The 25,384-nt window shown below is 42.7% G+C and overlaps 1 protein-coding gene across 2 annotated transcripts in view; it reads right to left on the bottom strand.

Moving 5' to 3' along the window:
- Nucleotides 1-25,384, bottom strand: part of NPR3 (natriuretic peptide receptor 3) — a 50,014-nt gene that overhangs the window by 9,217 nt on the left and 15,413 nt on the right. Inside the window, exons 4-7 of one of the 2 annotated variants that reach the window (XM_054185214.1) lie at nt 10,301-10,436; nt 6,415-6,509; nt 3,144-3,279; nt 1,498-1,582 (exon numbers count right to left, since the gene is read on the bottom strand). In XM_054185214.1, the coding sequence (XP_054041189.1) occupies nt 1,498-1,582; nt 3,144-3,279; nt 6,415-6,509; nt 10,301-10,436 (452 nt within the window). Of the gene's footprint in view, nt 1-1,497; nt 1,586-3,143; nt 3,280-6,414; nt 6,510-10,300; nt 10,437-25,384 lie in introns of both variants that reach the window. The other variant, XM_054185213.1, reaches the window with a different exon arrangement.

Here is a 25,384-nt window from a genome sequence, read left to right as displayed (position 1 = left end):
CTCCTGCTTTCAGTGGGTGCAATCAGATCTCCAGGATGAAATTCACTCCTGTGTCTTTAGATGTCTTAAATGCGCACAGCTATCTGACAGAGTACCCGCAAATTCCTTCAGTCGATGGAGAGAAACAGGAGCTTCTAAGAGGCATTCTTCTGACCTGGTTTAGCTTTTACATAAGGACGACATGAACTGCACCCAAAAAAATGCCATAAATCCAAAGACTGGGTGTTGAGTTCATGTGTGTACATCTACTTTTACACACTCATTTTTGCTCACACAGATTTCCAATCCAAATCTTTGTGTCACGTGACTAAAAGTTCAAGTCCTGCTCCTACAATGATGATTTGCACAGTTTCATACCAGCTCAGGATGTCTTTTGCCTCATTCTTGTCCTCATACACCAAGTCCCTCCCAATATCAGCCATGCTAAAAAACACACCTAAAAACTACCACCTCAGATTAAGAACGTATAAAAGATGCAAAAACCTCTGATGACATACACTATAAAGGCAGACTTGTGTTTTCTTTTTCTTTTGTCTTTTAAAGACAGTCTTTAATCAGTGCCAGCTAACTTATCTTGTTTCAAACCCAAATAACATACTATATAAGCACCAGACACATGCAAGACTACAACTGATGTGCAGAATTTCAGCTGTAACTGCTTGGATGAATAATCCTGAATATCTTTTGAAACCCTGGAATTGTGCTGGTGAATTGAAGCGGTTTTTGCTTGTTTAATTTTGTTAACATTTAATTATAAACAGGTATTTTTATTGGATAAAATTATTTGATTGTTATATGCAGAGGTTAATTCTATTCTTCTACCTATCTTTTCTCTTACCATAAGAGGACAAATTATCATATATATAAAATGCTGAACATGTATAACTAATTTATTCTGTCAGTGTCAGATCAACTCTCAAGACTTTAGATTTGCTGACTAGCAGTGTAAGAATTATTTTACTTAAACAGGAATAAAACACTGGTCACCCTGCATTGACCGCAGCTTATTAAGTTAAATGCACAGCTTTGAAATCCAAATGCTCTCTGATACCAAACCAGAAACCTTTCTATATTCCAGCACAATTCCACACAATACTCAAAAACTAAGCATGGTACCAGGCAAGTCATATAAATCTCTCGCACAATCACAGCCTGCACAATTGTGCTGGCAAGGAGTACCAAACAAAGAAGGCTTTCAAGGCCAGGGCACTTTAGTATACTAAAGAACTGTGAATGACTGGAAGGAACTCACAGGAATTACTTCCATGAGTAAAGTTACTCAGAGATGTACATGGTTACAGGATGAGGCCCTGAGTCAGTAAAATGATTTGGATGTACACAAAAGGACAATCAGAGTGTGTTCACTGTCTTTGGTGGGAATGTTACTACAGATTATCATGGCACCTCTCTGTCTCACATCAAGGATGTGCTGCCAGAAGCTGAGAAGTTTGCGTGATGAGTGAAGAGTTTACAGAACTTTAAATGAATTGGACTAACCTGAAAAAGTAAAAAGCCATAAGCAGTCCTGCTCCGAGCAAGGCGCCCACAACTATTCCTGTAACTGCTGATTCTCCTAGACCACCTGCTTGAAAAGGGGAAAAATAAACAATCGCGGTTCATATTGAGAACTATTTGCATTCGCATATTGGAAAATACACACAACTAGGAAATGACTGCCCAGGATCAGATAATAACTAAAGCCTTTCAGAGCTCAGGAGTCTATGGGAACCTCTTCCTTAGTTCCAGTTTCTGCATGTTTATTTTTTGTCCTTGCTTTCTTTGGGGTTAAGGAAGCCTCCAACATCGGTGTCACATGAAGACACAATTCTAGAAACGTGAAACACAGGAATGTTGTCAGGAAACTGGTCTGGACGGCTTGGTCTGAATCATAACACAGACTGAGATTACAATGACGCGCATAATAGGACTCAGCACTGAATACACCCTGAGTCATTATAACAGAAACAAACTAATTTCACCTGGTTTAGCATCATAACCCTCTATCACCCAGGTTTATTAAAATGACTGTATGATTATCCAAAAGCTTATCAATTTATTTTTTTTTTCTGAACCTATGCTGTTCCAAGTTAAAGCCATACGTGCTGTGCATTGTTCCAAATCTCAACAGAGGCAGAGCAGGGACACAGTAGCTAAGGGGAGCCCAAGTAGGGACTGTCGCTCCACAAAGCACAGGGCAGCTGAAGAACAATGGCATTTTCACATTTTTCAGCCCACTCCCCTTTCCATGCCTACCTGAGTTTGCAGAAAGGAATCCAGAAATATTAAGGAAATTAAACTGCTCGCTCCCCTTCATTTATCCTTGACCCCCGTGGGGGAATTCTGTCTGTACATGAGGATGTGCGGAAGGAAGAAGGTGCATAGCTACACCATGCTGGTAAGGCCTGGAAACAGCCTCTACAGCATGTGTGTAGGCACAGGTTTTTCAGGGATCGGAGAATTATCAGGCTGCAGATACCTTTTCACTGTAGGACTAGCAAATTTGTTTCCTGTGGAAAGCTGAGACCACCCTTTGCCACTGAGGCACCACTATCTTCTCTCCCTTACCTCCCTGCAATGTCTTCCTCAGTACAACATGGTCTGCAAAGTCAGTACACTGGACAACAAGGACACCTTCTCTATGGAGGGTAGTCTCTGCCTTCTGGATTCACAGGTGTTGCCCCATTCAACTGACTTCACTTCTTCTTAGCCTACTGGGCCCCTCGCAGTTCCTTCTCATAGCATTGAAAATCATTCTGCGCTGGTAGAGCACTGCTCCCATCAGCACTGGCCTCCCCAGCTGCTAATTATCAATATGATTATTCTCTGTTGGGTGTTTCAGTTATATCCATCTTTCTGGCTAAAAGAGATTTTACCTTTTAACCCCTGGAAAGTCCTAAAGCCTCCAGGGCCCTGGGCTGTGCATCATGATTACTGTCATGCTTAAGCTGAGGGAAGTGAGTCAGACCACATACTATCCACGGCTGCCAGACCTTAACTTCCCAAACAGTCAGCAGAGAGACACAGTCACAATGTCTCAGTTGTACAACTGTGCTAAGCCATCTAATAGGGCCCGTTATGTTGCATCACCACGTGGATTCCTCTCTCTGTCAGCCTGGGCAGAAGCATTAAGTCACTAAACTTACATGATTTACATGGTGTATTGTTTGTGTGCTCCGAAACCCGGCTTTCATCTAGCCGCAGCCTGCCGTGATTCCAAGGATATTTCACATTTGATCGAATTTCAAAACGCCCCTGCTTTCCATAGTAGTCCCCGATCACCTATGCAAAAAAGAAAGGAATGAAAAGATTTTCCTATCAACTTAGGGAATTAAAACAAACAAAGAGAGCAGCATCACTCACTTGGACTCCTGTGGCAGGATGCTGAATCACAGCGAGTGGAGCTGAAGGGGTCTGTGGGAGGTTATGTAGTGCATGCCCTGGCCCCAGGCAGGATCAGCTGAACAAAAGCATTCCTGACAGATGTTTATCTAACCTGTTCTTAAAAGCCTCCAAAAATGGAGGCTAGACAAGTTCTGTAGGAAATTATTCTGGAATTTAGCTATCCTTACTGTCAGTGGTTTTCCCTAACATGTAACCTAAACCTCCCTTGTTGCAATTATCCACCACCACTTATCAAATTGCCAGTGGTCACAGAGACTCTTCCTTTCCCAAACATCACTTTGCATATTCACAGCCTCTTATCTGGTCTGCCTTCAGGCTTCTCTTATATGTTCACACAGAATATTCCTCCTGCTGTCCCTGGGCTTTCCTCAATTGCTCCATAGTGGGTTGAGTGCTCAAAACTGACACCCAGATAAGGGAAAGTATCATTTCAAGTACTTTGTGTGCTGAGGCTCCCAACTACACACTCCAGCCTGGACTTTTCTATTTTGCAAGAATCTGGAGGTACTTGATCACGTTCAGCTAAAATCTTCAAATCTTCTGAAGAACTACAACAGAGCCTGTCATTCTCCACCTTGTATTTCTGCAGTTGTTGATATACACAGAAAGGGCCTTTCATGCTTATTATTCTGGTAACGTGGACTATTATTTCAGACCAATTCATTAAGATACTTTAGAATTTCAGTCCCGTCCTCAACAATAAATCCAGGCTTTTTTCAAGACAACATATGCTGGGTCTACTGCAAAGTCACAGGACTAAATTGTGCTAACAGTAGTAGGTCACTCATGTAAAATAATTCCAAAAAAATCTTTGTACAGTGATAAAGGCCAAATATCATGCCACTGAAGTAGTCAGAAGTGATGGCAGAAGCACATCAAAAGACATATTTGTCCTATCATGGATAAAAAACATAAATTAATATAATGGGTTTAGACTTCAAGCCACTGATAGCCTGTTCAAATCTTTCAGATAAATTTCATTTTGAAGGGAAAGAGTTAAAAGATAACACCTGCCCTGATTAAATACATAAAAGTAGATTTCCTGCTAAATAAAGGAGCTAATTTCTCTCCATGGAGATAAATTCTTAGAAGAAAGACTTTTTTTAACAGTTGTTCAAAAATAAACGCATATTCAGTAAACTGGAAAAAGTAGAGGGGAAAAAACCTCAGAAACCATTTGCAAGCAGCAGACTATTCATAAAGAGATTGTTTAATTTATCAAACAGGAGTGGGAGAGTCCTCTACTAGCAGGGCTTACTAAATACAAAAGCACAGAGAAAGGCTCAAGAAGGACAAACAGCTATAAGCCGTGACCAAACAGATTCAGATCAGAGGTAGGATATGGATTTTTAAGGAGCAGGAGTGGTTAAACAGGGGCACGAACACTGAGTCAGCAAGCAAGGCAGTCCCTGTTCTTCAGTGTCTCCAAAAGAAAAGCGAATGCCTGTTGCAATGTGAGCTGTACTCACATGTAAACTACAGGGCTCCAAACAAGGTAAGAAACCTGCCTGCCTGTAACACAGCAGGGGTCAAACTAGGTAATCTGCTGTTTTCCTCTAGCTTTAAACTTCGTGAATGGACCTGGGAAAACAGCTCTGCCATTCATCTGGCGCAGTTCAGCTGAGAAACATTCTGGTACAGACATAGAAAAAATTGTCAAAATGAATAAAATTAGGCCTCAAAGAAACAATGTTTTTAGAGTGAGGCATGAGGGTAGAAATGAATATAGAAGACACAAGTAACAAGTAATCACATGTAACATATGTTAATTGCATGTATATTTACATACATCATAAACAAAGCAAAGGGAAATTAAAATTTGCAGTATGTTAAAAGCAGAAATGTAACATCAAAGATATAAAAGATAGTTTAAATTGCAAGTGAAAGAGCAATGGAAGGAAGGGTAGGAGAGGGGTATTAAATTGATAAATGACATAAAAAGCTAATGGACTGAAAGAACAGAAGAGATACAAGTTGTTTCAAGCCAAAGTTATCCCAACCAATTTCTGTGCTTGGCTTCAATTAATGATGATTACTCCTACCCCTGGGAGTGTCTGCAGTTTACTGCTGCAGTTTTTCAGTCACTTTTACATACCAAAACACACTAGACATCCTCATGCTTTTAAAAAGGCTTCTTGAGTTTGTCTCTGCTGCAGCACTGACAGGAACAATATAACTTCAATGGATTCAAATCCACACGTAGAAATGTCCAGCTCGGCTCTACTGCTGCTTTACGTTTGGGCTTGATGAAATAAGGGAGGCCAGCAAAGCTTAGCTTGATGCTGACTTCGCAACTAACAGAAGCTTTACACTGCAGCTGGAGTTAGGGCAATGTACACATGAAAAAACCCAGCCCAGTCGTGCTATTCTCTACGTGCAGCTGGTGCTATGTCTCATAGACTGTTTTTCACAGTCTGGCTGCCTCCACTCCTGATGCGTCCAGTGCAATTACCCACATGGTGTATACGGATCCATCTGATTAAAATGTCTCTTAAAGACTGAAAACAAGGCACTCAGATCTTACTGCCTGATAAACAAGGTGAGGCAAGGTCTGCCCTCCTGCCTGTGGTTGACCACAGGGTAAGATTAAAATACATATACTTACTGTGTTTATACACCAGGGTAACTTGTGCATCCCTGTTGCCGTAAGATTAATCTTTCCTCTTACCAATGAATCTTGCTCATTTTAAACAATGACTTATAATATTCAAAATTTATCAGTGCTTAGCTAGCTTGTGAGATTTCACTCTTTAAATTTTAAAGACTCTAGTGACATGTGAAGAAAGACGTTGAAGAAAAGAAGTTAAGAAACTTTACAAAAACTTAATGATAACTTCTTCAAGATAATTATTTTACAGAAGGGATTTGGTCTCCATGTTGGTAAGATTAAGCAATACCATTTTCACGTGTATATTAAATAAAGAGATGCCCACCAAATAAACAGATGATACTGTGTTACATTACACTGGCTAATTCATCAGCGGCCAATTGCAATGGTGTCTGTTTCCTTACCTCCTGTGTGCCTGCCTCTGGGTCCGTCATTCCAATCACAGAGAAATCCCCGTATCTGTCTCCATTGGCATCAATGGACACCTGCCCTGCAATGCCTGAAGAATGGCATGTGAGGAATTAGAAAATTAATTAGTTAAAATACCAAGCCCTTCCAAGAAAAACAGGAAAACAGTGCACAGGTTTTTACAGACCGATATGACAGGAAATCTCATCAGTCTCTCAGCATTTTTGTTGGCATTCCAAAAGAAATTGTAATTTCATCTCGGTGTCTGCATTCCTGAATTCTTAACATTTCTCCTTTTAAATATCAAATGTGTGAGACTGTTTGGGGAATACGTGAGAAAAATCTAATCCAAAAGCCAGCACGTAAGAATAAAACACAAATATATTTAATGTGAATTATTTACAGAAAGCCTAACCCTGAAATATCTAACAATGACTCAAATAAGGAGAGTCCAGCTCATGTGCTGCAGGGGATGCAGGGGCACAGCCCGATGTCCCGCAGACTGATGGGGTTGGTGCACCTCTGAGGGGATACTGGAGGGGGCATGGACAAGGGGCACCATGTGCACTATATGTGCATTTACATAGGATCAACTGCATAATATGCTGCTGTTTGTTGTATATTTTAAGATCCCCAGTTCAGTTCCTTCTTTACAAGTTCTAGGAAACTTTAGGGAAACTGGCAATCATAGACTCATAGGATAACTCAAGTTTGAAGAGGCTTCAGGAAGTCTCGAGTCCAACTTCCCGCTCAGCGGTTGGCCAGGAAGTCAGAATAAGAGGATGCTCAGGGTTTTATCTGGTCTTCAAAACCTCCACGGATGGAAACTGCACAACCTCTCTGGGGCAACTTGTACCAACTGTCACAGTGAATAAACACTTCCTTGTATTCGGTCTGAACCTCTCCTTTCAATGTACGCCCTTGTGTACAAAGAACACGGCTCCAACTTCTTCCAGTGTAAGTCAAACAGGTTCTTGAAATCCACCAAGCCATACCAATTAACTACGATGAAGACACTGTAAGACTTTCTCCCTTCAGATATTCTCAAATGTGATCCCCCACTGCCTGACACCAAACGTAGCCATTTACACCAGAGCAAGTCAAGCAGGTACCATTATACATCCATGTTGCACCAACTACATGACTAGACCAGGCACAAAGCAGTAGAGAAATCAGGTTCTCAGTTACTGTAAATCAGAAGACAGAGGTCAGATATTCAGCCAAAGTATAAATTCCCCTCAACATACCTAATGATAGTAAACATGCAACAGATTAAACAGATTAACACACCTCCATTTATCTTGTCTCTGCTCCCATTTAGCGATGCCAGGAATGTTTAAACTTACTGTGATTTTCAAAACATGTAGCGGTCATAAAAAAATTATTGTCAAGCATCTGTTTCACTATAACAATAATCAAACAATTGCAAATTTGATTTTGCAGGAAAACAGAATGGGTATAAAAACCACTTTGCTGCGAAAGCACTGGAAGAGGCCACTACGAAGAGCTGCAATGCCCTTGCCTACATGGCAATTTGGATTCTGGTTCTGACAGGAGGCGTTAATTGGAACAGACACCATTGCTGGCCTAATAAAGCCAAAGTTCAATTTTTGGAAGTAGGCACTAAAATTTGCTGAAACTGAGAATTCCTATGTTTGTTTGTGTTTTTTTTAATGGGAAAGACTAATTTTAACTTTTCCATCTGAATCAAAACAAAGAGTTTGAAATGTTGACATTTCCTTCGATGTTCTTCCTTAAGAAATGTATTTAGGAAATTCTGAAACAACCTCAATGAAGAACTGCATTTGGATGAAGGTGGAAGGATTTTATCTGTACTCTCTTTTTGTTCTATTCTGTTAGATACCTACATACAGAAAATTTTCCTACTTTTTCAGAGGAAATGCCAATGAATAGAAAACATTCTCCACAAAATGTGCCCTGCAGTCATAGCAGGGTATCTCTAACAACCCGAGCAATAAGAAATCCTTTTGATCGTCTCAGCCCTATCCTTTCCTAAGCACATGATGCCTGTGCAGTTGCGGCTGGCAGACTGTGAACACTACAGGAAACAGCATCCACATCCCGTTGGAGTTCTGATGGGTCACCTATTCAGTGCAGGCTGTAAAATGAGGTGCCCAGGCAATTAGATAGCTAGACGTCAGTGGTTAAATTAATGCCATTTAATGAAACTGGAGTTCTCATCATCAAGGACTGCAAAATTTTAAGTGAATTATAAAGCTTCGCTCCTGCAGTGGAGCCTGGTGGGTGCATGCACGGACTGTACTCTGCGATGCTGCCTCTGCTTCAGAGAGGGGCTTACAGGCAGAATCAAGGGACGTGATCTTCATAAAAGGACTGGCTTGCAAGACATCAAGTTACAAGACTCTTTCAAAATCAGTTTTATCCCTGCAAATTATGTCCAGTGAAGTACTGCCAGAAGGGAGGAGAGGGTATATGACTTATGTGGCATTTTGACCTTTTCAACTGCACCCTCACAGCTCAGTTTGACAGTTACATTTTCAGAAGAGTTGTGACAGGGCAGCCAGCAACAACAAACTGGTTTTCACAAGTCGGAAAAGAGAATATTTTTTCCTCCTGTCTGTTTTTACAAGAAAGGTGTGAGAATCAACCATGTAACGTGCATAGTAGATTCTGAACACATGGTACTATGAAAGACTTGAATGGGCACACCAGCTGGTGGCCTCCTGGAGCAGAGAAGTAGGAGTAGAGAAAAGACAGACACGCTGTGCTGGGGCATCTGTTCGTACACAGGATAGCCAAACAGTGAGGCAAATCCAAAATCCCTCTGTTAAAACTGTGTGTTTTGGGAAGACATGGATGCAAGGGAAGTAGTGGGACATCAAGCACAATCTCTAGCTGGTGCAGGGCTCCTTATGGAACAACTGCAACCAGCATAACTTGATGCAATCCCTGTGTTGCCTTAAGCTGCCCTGCAGACCTTTTTTGCCTTGTGTTCAGGCCACAATTTGAAAACAGAAAAGAGGTTTGGAGTTGCTGTCCTTCTTGCCATCCTCCGCTAAATCCAGTGTGTTCTTGGAGCAGAGAACCTGGACACTGAGGTTCTTCCTACACGTTCAAATTAATCATTCACTTCTTATCTAGGGGAAATGTTTCCTTCTCTTAGGCATTTTCATAGGAAATCTTGCCAATCCTACACCAAAAGAATGGATATAATCTCTTATAATAAGAAAAGGCTAGGAATATTCTAAGAGATGACATATGAAACCAATAATCCTGTTTCTTTATTATGATTCCTACCTGTCAAAAGCACTCACGTTGCTTTGCATCAGCAGGGTGACGCACAAGTGCCAGTTGCACTGAGGGATTGCAACCTACCGGATTCGGCACAGAAAGGCACAGTGCTGTTCAGCTGCTGCCTCTGAGATAACACACACAGCTCCTGAGAGTAGGCTGGGGGGAAATCCTTCCAGGGCCCAAAGGAGCCCCTTCAAGAAACAAAAAAAACCAACGCTGGCACCTGCTTGCTTCTATCCATTCCCAGGCTTTTAAGATAAAAAAGTCAAATGGAAAAAATGAGGCAATCTCAGAGCTAATAGATGCACAAGAGTAAAGTGAGCAGCTGTAATCTTTTTAAAAACAAAGAAGGAGCCTGAGAAAATTATTGGCATTTCTTTAGAACATCAGTGAGGGTCATTAAATTGTTCGGAGTTTTTTGAGATGAATAAGACCTCAAGGGTTGGTGCAGAAAATAGTGTGACCGGTGAGGTATGTGATGTGTATGGTTTCAAATGGCTATTTTCCTCTCATTTAAGAGTGGAATGGGCATGAGTCCTTGCTTTGCACACAACAAAGACCCGTGTTTTTTGACTCTGAAAGCTGGAATTCCACATTGACTCTTACCTTCATATGTTCTGTTTCGTGTTTGCTGAACAATTTTTTCTCCATCTTTCTTACTGAAACCAAACTTCAGAACTTCCTGTAAAGCTAGAGCATAAAGAAGAATAGCATCATGGAATCCTTCCACAAACATGTTCACCTAAAAAAAAAAAAAGAAAAAAAAAAGCAATGGTAATTGACACATGAAAAACTTTTCTTCCCTATGGAACTGATTAAGTAGAGGGAATCTCCAAATTAAACAAAATGACTAATTTGGAGGGTTATTTTCTCAACTGCTGGAACACAAAGGAATGTGTCTCAAAAAAACCCAGGGGAGAAAATGGCAACTTTTGACCTGTTCTTAAGAACAGTTAAGCACTATCTGGTATTCTGAACATTCAAATCACACTTTAATGTTGTGTCTGAATAGCTCTGCAGATAGGGGAGAAATGTGCAGATCACAGTTCCCATGCCCAGATGCACAAATTCTGCAACTGACCACGTGAGATTCTGTAAGGTGCTGAGCACCCTCATCCCACAGCACCACATACGTCCTCCTCGCCCTGTGCAGGAGACTTAGCACCTCTCAGATTGGGAAGTATGTTCTGCCATGATTTTTTTGGAGAGCGCCACTGGTGGATTTGCTTGTTTAATGATTACCACTTCCATTTCTGGCCCTTGTTCAGCTGAGCATCTCTCTGCTAGCAAAGGAGCAATGGAGGAAACTACTCACCATCTACAGTAATGCATTCTCTGGAACTGCCACAAGAACATTTTCCTGTCCTTTACAGTTTTTTTCATAAGCAACATGAAATGAATGCAATGTTGCTTTCTATCCCTAATATAAAAGACGACTGCTGCCAACCAGCTCTGCCTCCCACGAGTCTACATAGGCAACCTACAGCTTTTGGTCTACATCACTGTAACAAGAACAGCTAACAGCAGATTGCTGCAGGAACGTTACAGGTTTGTTCACAGGAGACTGGTGTGCTTCACTGATGAAGCAATAATTATTTTAGGAGCTGAGTTCAGTTGGATACCCATCTGCAGAAGCAGACACACATGGCTTGAGCAGCACAGGTATTTCTCTTCTGTAAGCAGCAACTCACATCTCAAGAGTACAATGCACCCTGGCTTGATGCACAATAATTCAGAATGAATTATCTTTCCAGTTTGCAAGAAAGATGTTCCCATTTACTCACAGTTTCATTACAACGGAAAAGCTCCTGACATCCTAGCAAAGGTGTAATCAACACGTATACTGCATTACGGGATCTCTTATTGCCATTTCCAGTGAACAAGCCGCCTCCACAAATATTCTCCTGGATAGAAACAACATTTAGTTTATCTTCCACTTCAGTGTATCTACACTATTTAAAATGTTGGTAAATAAAGTGATACTCTAACTCTCACAGCTTTAACTGGACATTAAACATGTTAAAAGATAAAAACATGTAGCCAGTTAAGTAAATAACTGCTCCATAGATAAAAAGTATTACATAGTTGATTGGCTAAGCTGAACTATCCAAGCCCCTGCTAATGTAATTACATGCAGGACATTCCTTCACTCTTAAACCAGTTGCCAACAGTAAGGGGAATTTTGGAATTATTTACTGATAATACAAGAGTTTACATTGCTCTCACATTTAAAATGGGAGGTTTAGATAACTCCAGCCTATGTTTCATTACGAAAATGCATGAACAGTTTAGGGGAAGAGCTACAGAAGGCGCAGAACAACTCAGCTCAGTCTGACAGCCAAAGACTAAAAGGCAGCTGCAGTTATTTTGACCGAGGAGAAAGCATGAAAGAAAAGGTGAAAGTCAGGCTTTTGGTGGAATAACAAGAGCTGATGGCCAGAGTGCACACTAGGACAGGCTTTGCCAGCAGGGGGCTTAGTTTTTTAGAATTGAAAAAAAAACCCAAACCAAGAAACCACAAAGTTTGACAACTGCTTCATGTGCCAGCGTTAGAGTCCAAGTGGCCTGTGGATGATCAAACATGGGCTTTCTTGATGTGACACTCATTCTCTCAGGAGAGAAATGAGTCTCTCTAGTTGCTTTATGTCCTTCTGGCTGATTTACAGCTTGTGGCTGGCATCCATTTCAAGGAAAGCTATTTGTCACTTCCTTTGTCCATGGCAAAGACCTCTCAGTGTAACACAGCAACCTTCAAAATCCATTTTGTCAGCTAATTTGCTCAATCTGAAATCTACCCGTGCCACCAGCCTGAAAACTCTCCTGTAGACACTGCAGATTTGCCAGATAAGCCCTGTCAAAACCCACTTGGCAGTTTGGGAGGTTACTACCATAGCCCCTCGCCTTGACTCTTGGTGCAAAGCCCTGATATTACATACAAAAAATCACATTAGAAAATAATCAGAAGATCTCGTGTGCCACCTCTCAGCTCCTTATGCACAAAACCCAACATTTTATCTTATGTTGTCAAGGAAGGTGAAACTGATGGTAATTTACGCCATTTCAAATCTTTTTCTAAAAAGAGTGATATTTACTGTTTGCAGGTGAAACCACACCTACGCTCCCCAGCCAAACCATATGTTGGGCACAATGGCTACTTTTCACATTATTCCAGGAACATGTTCAAGCACCGGTTCAAGATGCCATCAAGGGCATAAAGTTTTCCTGCATATCATCTTGCTTGATCATTTAGAAGTTGCCACAATCCTACAGAGAGAAGGGGTTGCACAATGTGTAGGGCTGCTCTAACCGAGAAAGGAGAAAACATCACAGGTGGGAGGAATGCTACAATGTGAAGTAACAGCTGCACATAATTCTGAAGGGATTGCTCTTTATTCCATTTTCACCTGTCCTGAGTTCACTCATGTTCGCTTTGCAGCCCTGCTGACTACAACAGATCCTTTGAATAAAAAGAGTGTAAAATTTGTTCCATCTGATACCTCTCCTCACATATTAGAACAGTGTCCCAAGCCATATAATCCCAGGACTTCCTTTCTGGACAACATTAACTCTGTTAATGATACCTCATGTACCTCATGGCTATGAAGCATTTTCTTTTTTCTTCTTTCTTTATTATTTCAACATAGCTTCTGTTCTACATTCAGTCCTATCAGAAATGATGAAACAGACTGACACTATATTTTCCTCAACAATTATTACACTTTTTGACCTGTGTTTATTTGAATTTTAGAACGCCTGACAGTTAGAATAAATAATACTTAACAAAAATGCCCATCCTTCCTTTGCTGCAGGAAAAGAGTTAAAAAGGGCTAAAAGAAGTATATGTTCCATGACTGTTTCAAATAGGGATGAAAGTAAATAAGATGTCTTCACAGGATGCTTGAAGGTCTCCACAGTAATTAATAATGTGTGGTTCAACATAAGAGAGCCCTCAGGACAAAACTAAACAGATCATTAAAGGTATTAAAGATCCACTAATCCTATAGGTAATTAACAGTTCTTTTAGTTGAGCTATAATAAAAAGCAGAAATTTTTGATTATAGCTTTTTTCATTTTAATTTATGTTGTCTTTCTAATTACAGGTGAGAGCTGAACTCCAAATGCTGTGATCATAATTTGCACATCAGGTCCATTGAAGTGTAGGTCACCCTGACCCACACCGCACAGCAGAGCCACCCCTCACCGCGTGTCATCAGGAATGCAAGCTGCAGCAGAGAAGCTGACAGGTTTGCTGAACATCTTTGGAGGCTGCAATACAAATATGTGGAAAATGCCCTGCTGAGATACCTTCGGTATTACTTTCACATCCCATTCAAGGCACCATATAACTAAAGAGCAGGTAAAGCTACCCGCGTAGCTGGATGAGATAAGCATACATTCACACCTTTTATTTTCCTACCTTTCTACTCTAATTAACCATCTTCCACCAGAAAAAAAAACAAACCAAAAAACAACCAAACCTCTCCATGGAAATCACATAAATAAATTTTACACAGTTCAAAGTTATAGTTCCCCAAGCAGCTATCGTGCGACCACACTATTCATATATACCAAGGTGTTAACAGCATACACAGTAACGCAAAATACTACCGACATGGAAGACGGCCAAGCAACAGCTATGCAGGACCCATAATTTTCCATATCCTGCCCACTGACTGTTAAGTAAGCTTATTCTCTTCCACCTGGAACTGCCCGGCTCTGAATCACAGCAATTACAGCAATTCCAGCAATTCATACCACTTTGATGCTAGGTGTGCAGGATCATCATCACTTTTTCTCTACTGCAAAAGCAAACAGCTAACGTTCCCCAAACTCGGCCTCTGCATCTACTTCCCAGTCCATCCGCAATGATCATGCAGATCACTAAACTTGGGTTCAGTCATCATGAAATGGTCAAGTTTTCAATTCGTAGTGACGTTAAGGAGGGGGGTTAGCAAAACCTCCACCTTGGACTTCCAGAGGGCGGACTTTGGCTTGTTCAGAACACTGGTTGAGAGAGTCCCTTGGGAGATAGTCCTGAAGGGCAAAGGGGTCCAGGAAGGCTGGACGCTCGTCAAGAAGGAAATCTTAAGGGCCCAGGAGCAGGCTGTCCCCAAGTGTCACAAGTCTAAAGGGTGGGGAAAATGGCCGGTCTGGATGAACAAGGAACTTCTGATGGGACTTAGGAATAAAAGGAGGGTTTACCACCTTTGGAAGGGACAGGCAACTCCGGAGGAGTACAGCGATCTTGTTACGTTATACATAGAGAAAATTAGGAAGGCAAAGGCCCAGCTGGAGCTCAACTTGGCCACTAACATTAAGGACAACAAAAAAAGCTTTTATAAATACATCAACCAAAAGAGAGCCAGGGAGAGTCTCCATCCCTTACGGGATGCGGGGGGGAAAGTTGCAACTAAGGACGAGGAGAAGGCTGAGATACTTAATGCCTTCTTTGCCTCCATCTTCAATAGTCAGACCAGCTATCCCCAGGGTGTTTGGCCTCCTGAGCTGGAAGATAAGGATGGAGAGCAGAACAACCCACCCATAATCCAGGAGGAAGTAGTCAATGATCTGCTTCTGCACCTAGACGTACATAAGTCTATGGGGTCGGATGGGATTCACCCAAGAGTACTCAGGGAGCTGGCGGGAGAGCTCACCAAGCCTCTCTCCATCATTTATCAACAATCCTGGTCAACAGGGGAGGTACCAGATGACTGGAGGGTGGCTAATGTGACACCCATCCACAAGAAGGGTCGGAAGGAGGATCCAGGGAACTACAGGCCTGTCAGCCTGACCTCGGTACCAGGAAAGATCATGGAGAGGATCATCTTGAGTGAGCTCTCACGGCAAGTGCAGGGCAGCCAAGGGATCAGGGCCAGCCAGCATGGGTTTAGGAAGGGGAAGTCCTGCTTAACCAACCTGATCTCTTTCTATGACCATGTGACCCGCCTTCTGGATGCAGGGAAGGCTGTGGACAATGTCTATCTGGACTTTGGCAAGGCCTCTGGCACCGTCCCCCACAGCATTCTCCTGGAGAAGCTGGTGAATCATGGCATAGACAGGTGTACTCTTCGCTGGGTTAAAAACTGGCTGGATGGCCGTGCCCAGAGAGTTGTGATTAATGGGGTGAAATCCTCTTGGCGTCCAGTCACCAGTGGTGTCCCTCAGGGCTCAGTTTTGGGGCCAGTTTCGCTTAATATCTTTATCGATGATCCGGATGAGGGGATTGAGGGCTCCCTCAGTAAGTTTGCAGATGACACCAAGCTAGGTGGGAGTGTTGATCTGCTTGAGGGTAGGAAGGCTCTACAGAGGGACCTGGGCAGGCTGGATCGATGGGCCAAGGCCAACTGTATGAGGTTTAATACGGCCAAGTGCCGGGTCCTGCATTTCGGTCACAACAACCCCAAGCAACGCTACAGGCTTGGGGAAGAGTGGCTGGAAAGCTGCCCAGCAGAAAAGGACCTGGGGGTGCTGGTGGACGGCCAGCTTAACATGAGCCAGCAGTGTGCCCAGGTGGCCAAGAAGGCCAACAGCATTCTGGCTTGTATGAGGAATAGCGTGGCCAGCAGGGGCAGGGAAGTGATCGTGCCTCTGTACTTGGCACTGGTGAGGCCTCACCTCGAGTGCTGTGTTCAGTTCTGGGCCCCTCTGTACAAGAGGGACATTGAAGCGCTGGAGCACGTCCAGAGGAGAGCTACCAGGCTGGTGAGGGGTCTGGAGACCAGGGCATATGAGAGGCTAAGGGAGCTGGTCATGTTTAGTTTGGAGAAGAGGAGGCTGAGGGGAGACCTCATTGCCCTCTACAGCTACCTGAAAGGAGGGTGTAGAGAGGTGGGTGTTGGCCTCCTCTCCCAGGTGAATAATGACAAGACCAGAGGAAATGGTCTGAAGTTGCAGCAGGGGAGGTTTAGATTAGATATTAGGAGGAATTACTTTACTGAAAGAGTGGTCAGGCACTGGAACAGCCTGCCCAGGGAGGTGGGTGAGTCACCATCCCTAGAGATATTTAAGAAATGTGTAGATTTGGCACTTCAGGGCATGCTCCAGTGGCAGAGACTGTAGGAGTTTGGGGTTTTTTGGTATGTGTATGGTTGGACTTGATGATCTCAAAGGTCCTTTCCAACCATGAAGATTCTACAATTCTATGATTTTCAAGTTGTCAAAATATAGTCCCAGCCAAAACCAGTGAGGACCCTGGGGGACTGCATAGGGTGTACCCACAATTTTTGCAAAATACTTGACTTGATGCTCAGGTGAGCTAATGCCCACTGAAAGTCCACTGATATTTCACCCTCTTTCAGATTAGTCCACAGGGATGAAATTTTAAGCAATCAAGTATGGAAGTTTGATCCTATAAGCACATGAAGCTCATCTAACCTCAGGACTATGAATACTTCATGAACCCTCATGAATTTTAGCAGTAGTGTTATACTGTATAACTATAGCACGACACAGTAAAATTATGGCAATGAAGTTCAAAGACAGCAACACATCTTTACAGTTTAGGTAGATGTTTTTCTACTATCTCATGCTCTTTCAATGCATCTCCATAAAATAGTCTTTTTTCTAAGCAGTTGTAATTTAACTGTCAGTTCTCTCTTTCTAATCCTTCTTCAGCAAGCCGACTATAATTACGGTCCTTCCATTATGAGCTTTTCCAAGAAAACCTGACATAGCTAACTTTTTTACATGCATTTCTTGACCTGTATCTTCAGTTGTCTTCTGTCAATTGACTCACTACCCAGCATTAAACTCTTCACCTACTTTTGGAGCAGGGACTTTTCTCTTTGATACCATTTGATGATGTTACATGCTCCCATTCAGGACATCGCCACTGCTGATGCCGTTGTTACAAGTATTCCCTTATGTTCCTGGGATGCCCAGGGGCCCTCAGGAGTTCATTGATGATGTTGCTATGCCCTTGTTCTGAGCTGCACAACTCCAGAACAACGTGCTCATGATCCCCATACAGTAGATGACAGGCAGATACAACTGACTTGGTTTTAATTTATTTTTTTAAGATAAAATATGATCGTTACAAACTGGTTTTCTGCTAAACTTTTAGTTTGCATAAACTCAATGAGAAAATGTAGATGGAAGTGAGATGTAGACTGAGAATGTGAAGCTGGGGGAAGAATATCCTTAAATCTAAGCATTACCTGGCAAATAGGTGAAGTGCATTTCAAACCAATAATGCCATGTCCGGTTTCAGCTTTGCAGTAATTTAGTGCAATAACACTATCACGTACCATCCTGCATGTTACCATCATATCAAGATTATCACAGTTCTCATTAACTCACCATCCAGCTCCCAAGATCCTCACATGATTCCTTAATGCCATTATGCAACAGAAACTCACAGAGTTCCTAAATCTCACCTGTGGATAACAGGTACTCCCAGGCATCACTAATATCTAATCTAAATCTACTCTCTTTTAATTTAAAACTGTTATCCCTTGGCCTAACACTACAATCCCTGAAAAATAGTCCCTCCCCATCCTTCCTGTAGGCCCCCTCTAATTACTGTAAGGCCGCTATAAAGTCTCCCCGGAGCCTTCTCTTCTCCACGCTGAACACCCCCAACTCTCTCAGCCTGTCCTCATAGCAGAGGTGCTCCAGCCCTCTGAGCACCCTCGTGGCCCTCCACTGGACCCGCTCCAACAGGTCCATGTCCTTCTTGTGCTGCGGGCTCCAGAGCTGGAGACAGTACTGCAGGTGGGGTCTCACCAGAGCAGAGCAGAAGGGCAGAATCACCTGGCAAATCAATCTGTCAAATCACAAATGGCTACAGGACTGGTGCCCTCTTACCTTTGACCAGGAGTATTACTGAGAAAACTACCTGACCCAACCTGTTTCTGCAAAGATCACATCACTGTGAAACCAGCCCCACAACTGGAAAGAAGGATAAAGCTGTAAAACAGTTAATCACCTAAAACTAAAAATACAGCCTGTTCGCTTGGGGAACCAGACTGCTTCCCTAACAGAGCTGGACCTTAGTGGTCCAAAGAAACAGGAACGGAAAGAGAAAAATAATAGAAACACATGCCTTCTCCAGAGAAGGTCATTTCCTCAATATTTAATTCACAACTGAGAAAGAACATATGGCATTATGCCAAATTCTGGGCAACGCAGCTGTAGCCAAGGACAGCAACCTACTGTATTCACTGATACCAACTCTCTATAAATACATAAATACATAAGCTGGTACCTGCTCAAGAACATGTCAGGCCAGAGCTCAGGACCTGGGTTTCTAAATGATGGATAACTGTACCAACACTCTTTTGTTATTTGGGGATGGAACCCACATCTCTTCCTAGAAAACAAGGATGAGCATTCCCCAGCATAAGAAGATGTCACATAATAATAAATCCTTGTGCATATTTAAGAGAGATTTATTCAAATTGTTGCATCAATTTCATCCTTCACAGCAAGCCAGTGTGCACGTGGAAACCCGTACTAGACTTTTCTTACAGGGGAGCAGGTGACTTTATGATGTGAATTCTGCAAACTGAGGCTTATAATCTGCTTTAAAATTACAGTTTAAAAGTTCAGCACTGCAGTTGAACAAGAAGTCAGTTCCCTTTAACTTTAAGGAGGCTTTTGCCAACAAGACTGCCTGCTTGTGTCCGTCTCCTCACTGCAATTTATTGGTACAGCAGTAATGCTGAGCTGGAGATGGAGGAGAGGAGATGGAGACCTGCCCCCCACCGAAGGACTCTGCACAGCAGGTAATGCAGCCCCAGCGTGAGGACTTCGCAAGGGCAAGTTGAGAGAGAAGGTACAGGCAGAAAAACCAGGGCAGTGATTACATCTGGGGAGCAAGCAGCAGTCACAGCCCATCAGCTGCCCACGTCCCCCACAGAAAAGCCTGCAAGCACCATTTGAAAGACAAGATGTATAGAAAGATCCCAGCTTTTACTGCACTTTCTGTTTGATTTGGACATAAAGACGCTCTGCCGCAGCTAAGTCCTTTTCCTTCAGGGTGAGACCGTGCCTTTGCCTGGCTGCACTGCTCAGCCATGCATCTGACCAGCTGGTACAAGAGCTGATGTGCACCCTGAGCATGCCAAACCATTGCCACCCTTGCTCCACATAGACAAGAGGATGCTTACTCCAACAGGACTGACATACCACCAGTCACAAACTCCCACCCACTTTAAAGCCAGCTGTAGACCAGAAGCCAGACCTTCGTTCCACAAAAAGGTCTGCTGAAATAAAAGAAATTAACAAAAGGAAAATAAAAGTAAATTAACAACCAATATCTGGGATTTACTTTAAAAAGGCTGCCAATTTCAGGGAGCTAAGGGATTTTGTCAAGTGAAGGTTATTTTCTTGCTAGGGAAAGAAAACTAACCACAAAGACAGCTCCTTTGCTCTTGTATCTCATCCTCATTCTTCATGCTCTTTTCCTTGTTTTTCTTAATAACCCACTCTTGAAAAACTGGTAGATTTACTCACTGTCAGGTGGCTGGGGCAGCCACAAGTTGCTCTTTTGTTTCAATGGTGAATTGAAGCAGAAACCTATTCAGTCCCAGGCTGCAGGGGAGCTGAGCTGTGAAATGCCAGCTAAAAGAGGACAGGGCACAGCAACAACCAAGATGCAAGGGCACAGAGGAACCCTTCCATCCCACTGCCTGCGAGAGCTGCTCATTCTTTGTTTGTTTATTGCTTGCAACACTCTCCTGTGATTATCTAGAAAACAGCTTTAAACCCCTCGTGCCTGCTGCCAACAGGCCAGGCAGAAATCTTTCAAGATACAGCCAAAATTTGCTCCTTCCATTAAACACAGAAATGGGAATCGCCACCTCAGCAGATTTAGAGCCTTACCCACAGTCAGCTCACGTCAAGGGGCTCTTACAGTCGCTGATTTGCACGAACTTTGGACCAAACCCGCAGCCTGACATCACTGGGTCTCAGGTGCCTCCAGACCTCCAATGGTGCGGCCAAAGCAGGAGGGGGATGAGCTGAAAGCTGCCCTGCTCCGGGAACTGGGGGCACCTCTGGGACCAGATTTTCCTCCTGCAAACCTGTGCAGGATTTATTCCTGGCTCTATCTAACATGCTCACTGATTCCTTCTGCAAGTTGGTACCAGCCACTTTATCCCGCTGTGGTTTCAGTTCCTGTATTACCTTTTAATATTGGTCTCAAAGGAGTGCAATCCATGTAACTAAGGACCAGCACTGTTTTGCACCAGAAGTGAACTACTTACAGCATAATCATTTAGGGGAATTTTTCCTTTACGTATGCTTTACACACATACTATTCATCATAACGTAATTCAGCTCTAAAGGGCTCCAGGCCCTATCAAGGAAAAGAACAGAATTAGAGAATGCGTTAATGTGCTCCTGCAGTTAAGGTGAAAACCACCTTCCCGTGTTCGTAATACACCTCTAACTCCAGACAAATGGCCAATGCAAAGGATTGGCACACAGCACTGTATTATCATTGCTTGAATACTGAAGGGATCTTTTCTGTAAAAGGTACAGCTGTCATTTAAAAATGAACCATTCTACTTTTTTTAGGATTTCCTGCCTCCTAACAAACTCTGTAGTCATTCATGTGATGAGTTACAAAACTATGTTCAGAAATCACACTTCCAGTCACAGTGGTGAAACACAAGAGATATTAAAGAAGTTACTCTTTTCAGCTGAACACACACAGAAATTAAAGTGTGCTTGTTTTAAATAGATTTTTCTAAGGACCCCATTGGTAGTCTGATGATAACCTGCTATACAGTTGTAATGAATGCTTACATTTTAAGTTAGCATTATGCAACCGTTGGGACATTTTAATTGCAGATAAACACCTAGTAACTAAAAAAACCCTCCAGTCCTTTCATTAGATATTAAGTTGTAAATGTCAGTGAGCAAGTTTGTTTTTCAAGCAGGAAAATATTTCAGTTTTCAGGATGACAGAGTCACTCATCTGAAAAAATCAGTTCCACTTGCTAAAATAAGCTAACTGGCGTAAATAAATGCAGAGCAAGGACAAACAGGAAGGACATTTTTTGTTAAATGTTTATCCTTGTACAATGTGCAATTGTTTTGGGTTCTGGATTTCTAACATTATCACCAAACCACAAAAATCATGGAAATATTTTATTTTCTACACTAAAAACTCTCAAGATCACATCAGTTCTCATGCAAAACTCAGAGAAAAATCACTATATCATCACTGGTGAGAAAACTCACACGTTCAAACTGAATTTACCTGCACTACACCAGCTGGTGAATAAATAGCATGAGGGTGGGCTAACGGAATCTTCAATGGGGTAAAAAGCCATTTAATGAAACAACCATCTGATTTCTGCTTTGCAGCAGGTTAGCAAAGGCTACCTAGCAGAGCGTTTGCTTTAAATACAGTCTTAAAGTCTGGATAAACACGGATGATTTAGGCACAGCCAAAAGCGGTGCTTAGCTCAAAAGTATGCTTGGAGCTGGGATTAGTCATCTAAGCTCCTTATTCAGTACCAGGCAAAAATGAGGCACACAAAACAAGGATTCATAAGCACCAGCACCCTGCCTCACCCTTGCCAGCAGAGGAGAATGAGGGATGGATGTGACCCCGTTGCTCTCACACAGGCAGGTAAGGAACTCCCCGCTGCGGAGACGCAGTCAAGCCTTTACGAAAACCCCACAGGGAGCCAGTCCTGTCAAATCCTCTGCCCCTTTTATCTAAAAACCCCGGGGGCTATGACTGCTGTGCTAGCATGAGAGAAATTCAGGATCAAATGCTTGCTTTCAGGGAACCTGAACTCCACCCTTCCCCTGCCCTGTCTGCAGGGCATCCCAGGGTGCGCAGCCCCGGAGCTGAAACCCAGGTGCTGGGGGAGAGGGGTGACCTGCCCATACCTGGGGTACCTCTGGGCTGGGAGTAAATCATTTGCCAGAAGAGCCCACCTGAGGCTGAGGTTGCCATGACGAATGATCCTTTTATTAAATACCAGGGTAAATGGGCATACAAACTTGTAAACCTTGGCATGGAACTAATGCAAACCCTTACGCTGCTCTTAATCATGGTTCCATTCCACATAACTTAAAAACTAATGACTTGTTTTTATTATTTTCTTTCCGATACTGGATATTTGACAAGAGGTGTTCAGCTGGTTGATTAACCATCCCTTCGCTGGCATACCTGCAAGGATCCCACTAGCAAGGGGAAAGGAAAGGTACAGCAGCTATCTTGAAAGGTATTTATGTGTACCTGTCAGCAGGCAGTAGTGTTCCAGCTACACACCTGCAACCTGTCCTCCCACCCTCCAGCAGCAGCACGGTAGTTAACACCTCAAAATCTGAGGATTTACAGTCCCTCCAAAAGGCAAAACCCCCACTCTCTTAGCTTCTTGTTTCCTTATTGACTGTCCAATCCCCGAGATCCTGCTTCATTTCGCTTTCTACAGTATTTTGTAGTCTGCAGTCTGGTGGGCTAACTGGATGCATTGCACAAATGTGGGTCCCATCAAATGTAAATGTCCTCCTGCCTACTGAATGTTGCCTTGTTCCCAGCCACCGAGCAAAGGGTGCCCAGAGCTCCTCACCTACCCTCCTCCCATTGTCCCGCGCCCCTTTCTCATGCCCCTCTTATTCACTTGCTCTGGGACACAGACAGTCCTTGTCTTTTCAAGATGCCTTGATATATTAGTTCTTCTTGGAATGGACTAAACCTTTTGATTTTTGTCTCAGGCTTCTCTTTCTAATGAAAAAAATATCTACTATAGAGAGAAGGCAAGTTGTGAGTATCCTCCTGTGGGTTCCTATGGCTCCATGCGTGCACAAGAACACCACTGCCTTTATTCACACAACCCATCCTCACAGGGTAGCTACATTAACCCCTCTGCAATAGAGGAATTGCTAAATATCCACTGGGGAAAAAAAAAAAAAAAAAAAAAAGAGAGCTGGCAGAGCAGTATGCTGATCTTCTCTCACAGCCCAGGCAGAGCATGCCTAAGCCCTGCTGCCTGCCTTTGGTCTGCCAGCGCTCACACACCTGAGTGACTTGACTCACCTTCCTGGTAAAAGATTTGTCCCTCTGGAGAGTGGGTCATTCTCAGAGCTACGTTCATATTATTTAACCTCCCAACAACCTTAAGAAATGGATGTGCTAATGTAGCAAGAGACCACACAGTTGAGGTGTTACTGATTGCCACTTATACTGCTCTTCCAGGAAGACTTGTCACCCAAATGTCATAAAGTTAGACCTGGCCCAGCTGTCATTCAGGATCATGTTTACCATTATCAATAGCTCAAATGAGCACAGGAAAGCTTCCCTCAACCACCTCACTGTGGGATCTGCCCCTATGGAGGCAACACCTCATCTGCCCTGGAGCTCTCAAACAAGGAATATGCATTTCTGGCCTTGAAGAACTGTCCTTCCTTTATGCCCCTAAAGAAAACAAAATGTGGCTCCTTCTCCTCAAACCTTGCCACCCTCCCGATCAAACTCTCCGATTAAACTGAGTAAGCCAGACTTCAAACACTGAACTCTCAATTCAGTCCATGTTACCGCAATGTGAGGCCACCAACACAGGTGAACCCTCCCGCAGCACCCGCAGTGCCGAGACTGGAGCATCCCATCAGTCACCTGGCAAACACATCACTCCCATGAGAAAACTGCTTCCAGCTGCCTGCACAGCACCCTGCTTTTGGCTGCAAGGGCATCCTGACACTGGACTGCCTCACCTGAACCTCCCACTTCGTGCCTTGTTGAGCTGAAGGCTTTTTCCAGTTAAAAAGGAAACTTTCAACTGAGAGCTATTCTCATAAGCTACTCAGGGAACAAGGCTTGTAGAAGAAAGTATTAGCTGCTAGAAAGTCAGTTTGCAAAGGTCTTTTGGTTTTTTTTAGTGACATTTTGTGCAAAACGAGGTGTATAGTGTTTCGTTGCCTTCATTCGAACATCTCAGAGCCAAACCTGAGGACCATTTAATACCAGTATCAAAAATCCTACAAAATTTACATAAAAACAAGACCTCAGTGGGATAAATTAGCTTTTGGATCATTAGCAATGCAAATAGCATGGAGAGGCATTAAAAACAAAAACAGGTTATGAACTTTGCTGGAAGATATATATTTCACACTTTATTAATGGAAAATAAGGTGTATTTCTAGCAAGTACTTCAAAGGGAGAGTGCCTTGCCTGTAAATGTCTGAGTGTCTGTTTAGTAAAGTGGAATGTGAATATCTGTGAAACCCAAGTAAAAACATGGGGCTATGGAAAATATACAACATATATATGAAGATCAACTCTTAAACTTCTACATTCCCAGAGAGTTCAGATGTTACTATTTTCAGATATACCTACAGTTTTATACTATCTTCTCCATGGTTTAAGACAGCTTCAAAAATGTGCTTAGACAGGCTAGAAAAACTAAACAGAAATCCACTGGAAGAGAGAAGTATAATTCTTTCTTTCTTTTACTGTCTTTTATGACATCTGTTAATGGCAAAAAACATACTATTACACTGTAGTTTTGCCTAAGAACCCAACGTGGAAGACACTAGTCTTTCACATCACGGAGAAAGCATTAACTTCAGCAAAAAAAAAAAGCATCTGCTGTATTCAACAAATTTAGCAGTCCAGAGTTCAACACTGCTCTTACAGAAATTGAAGAAACTCTCATTAATTCCAAGGGGTGAAGGGCTGGTTGCGAAAATCCTAAATATGTTTTACTAATAGAATTCATCTTGTTAATA

This window comes from Rissa tridactyla, chromosome Z (genome assembly GCF_028500815.1).
Source record: "Rissa tridactyla isolate bRisTri1 chromosome Z, bRisTri1.patW.cur.20221130, whole genome shotgun sequence".
NCBI classification, from domain to species: Eukaryota; Metazoa; Chordata; class Aves; order Charadriiformes; family Laridae; genus Rissa; species Rissa tridactyla.
The sequence above is the reverse complement of the archived record's forward strand: the minus strand, read 5'-3'. Positions and strand labels throughout refer to the sequence as shown.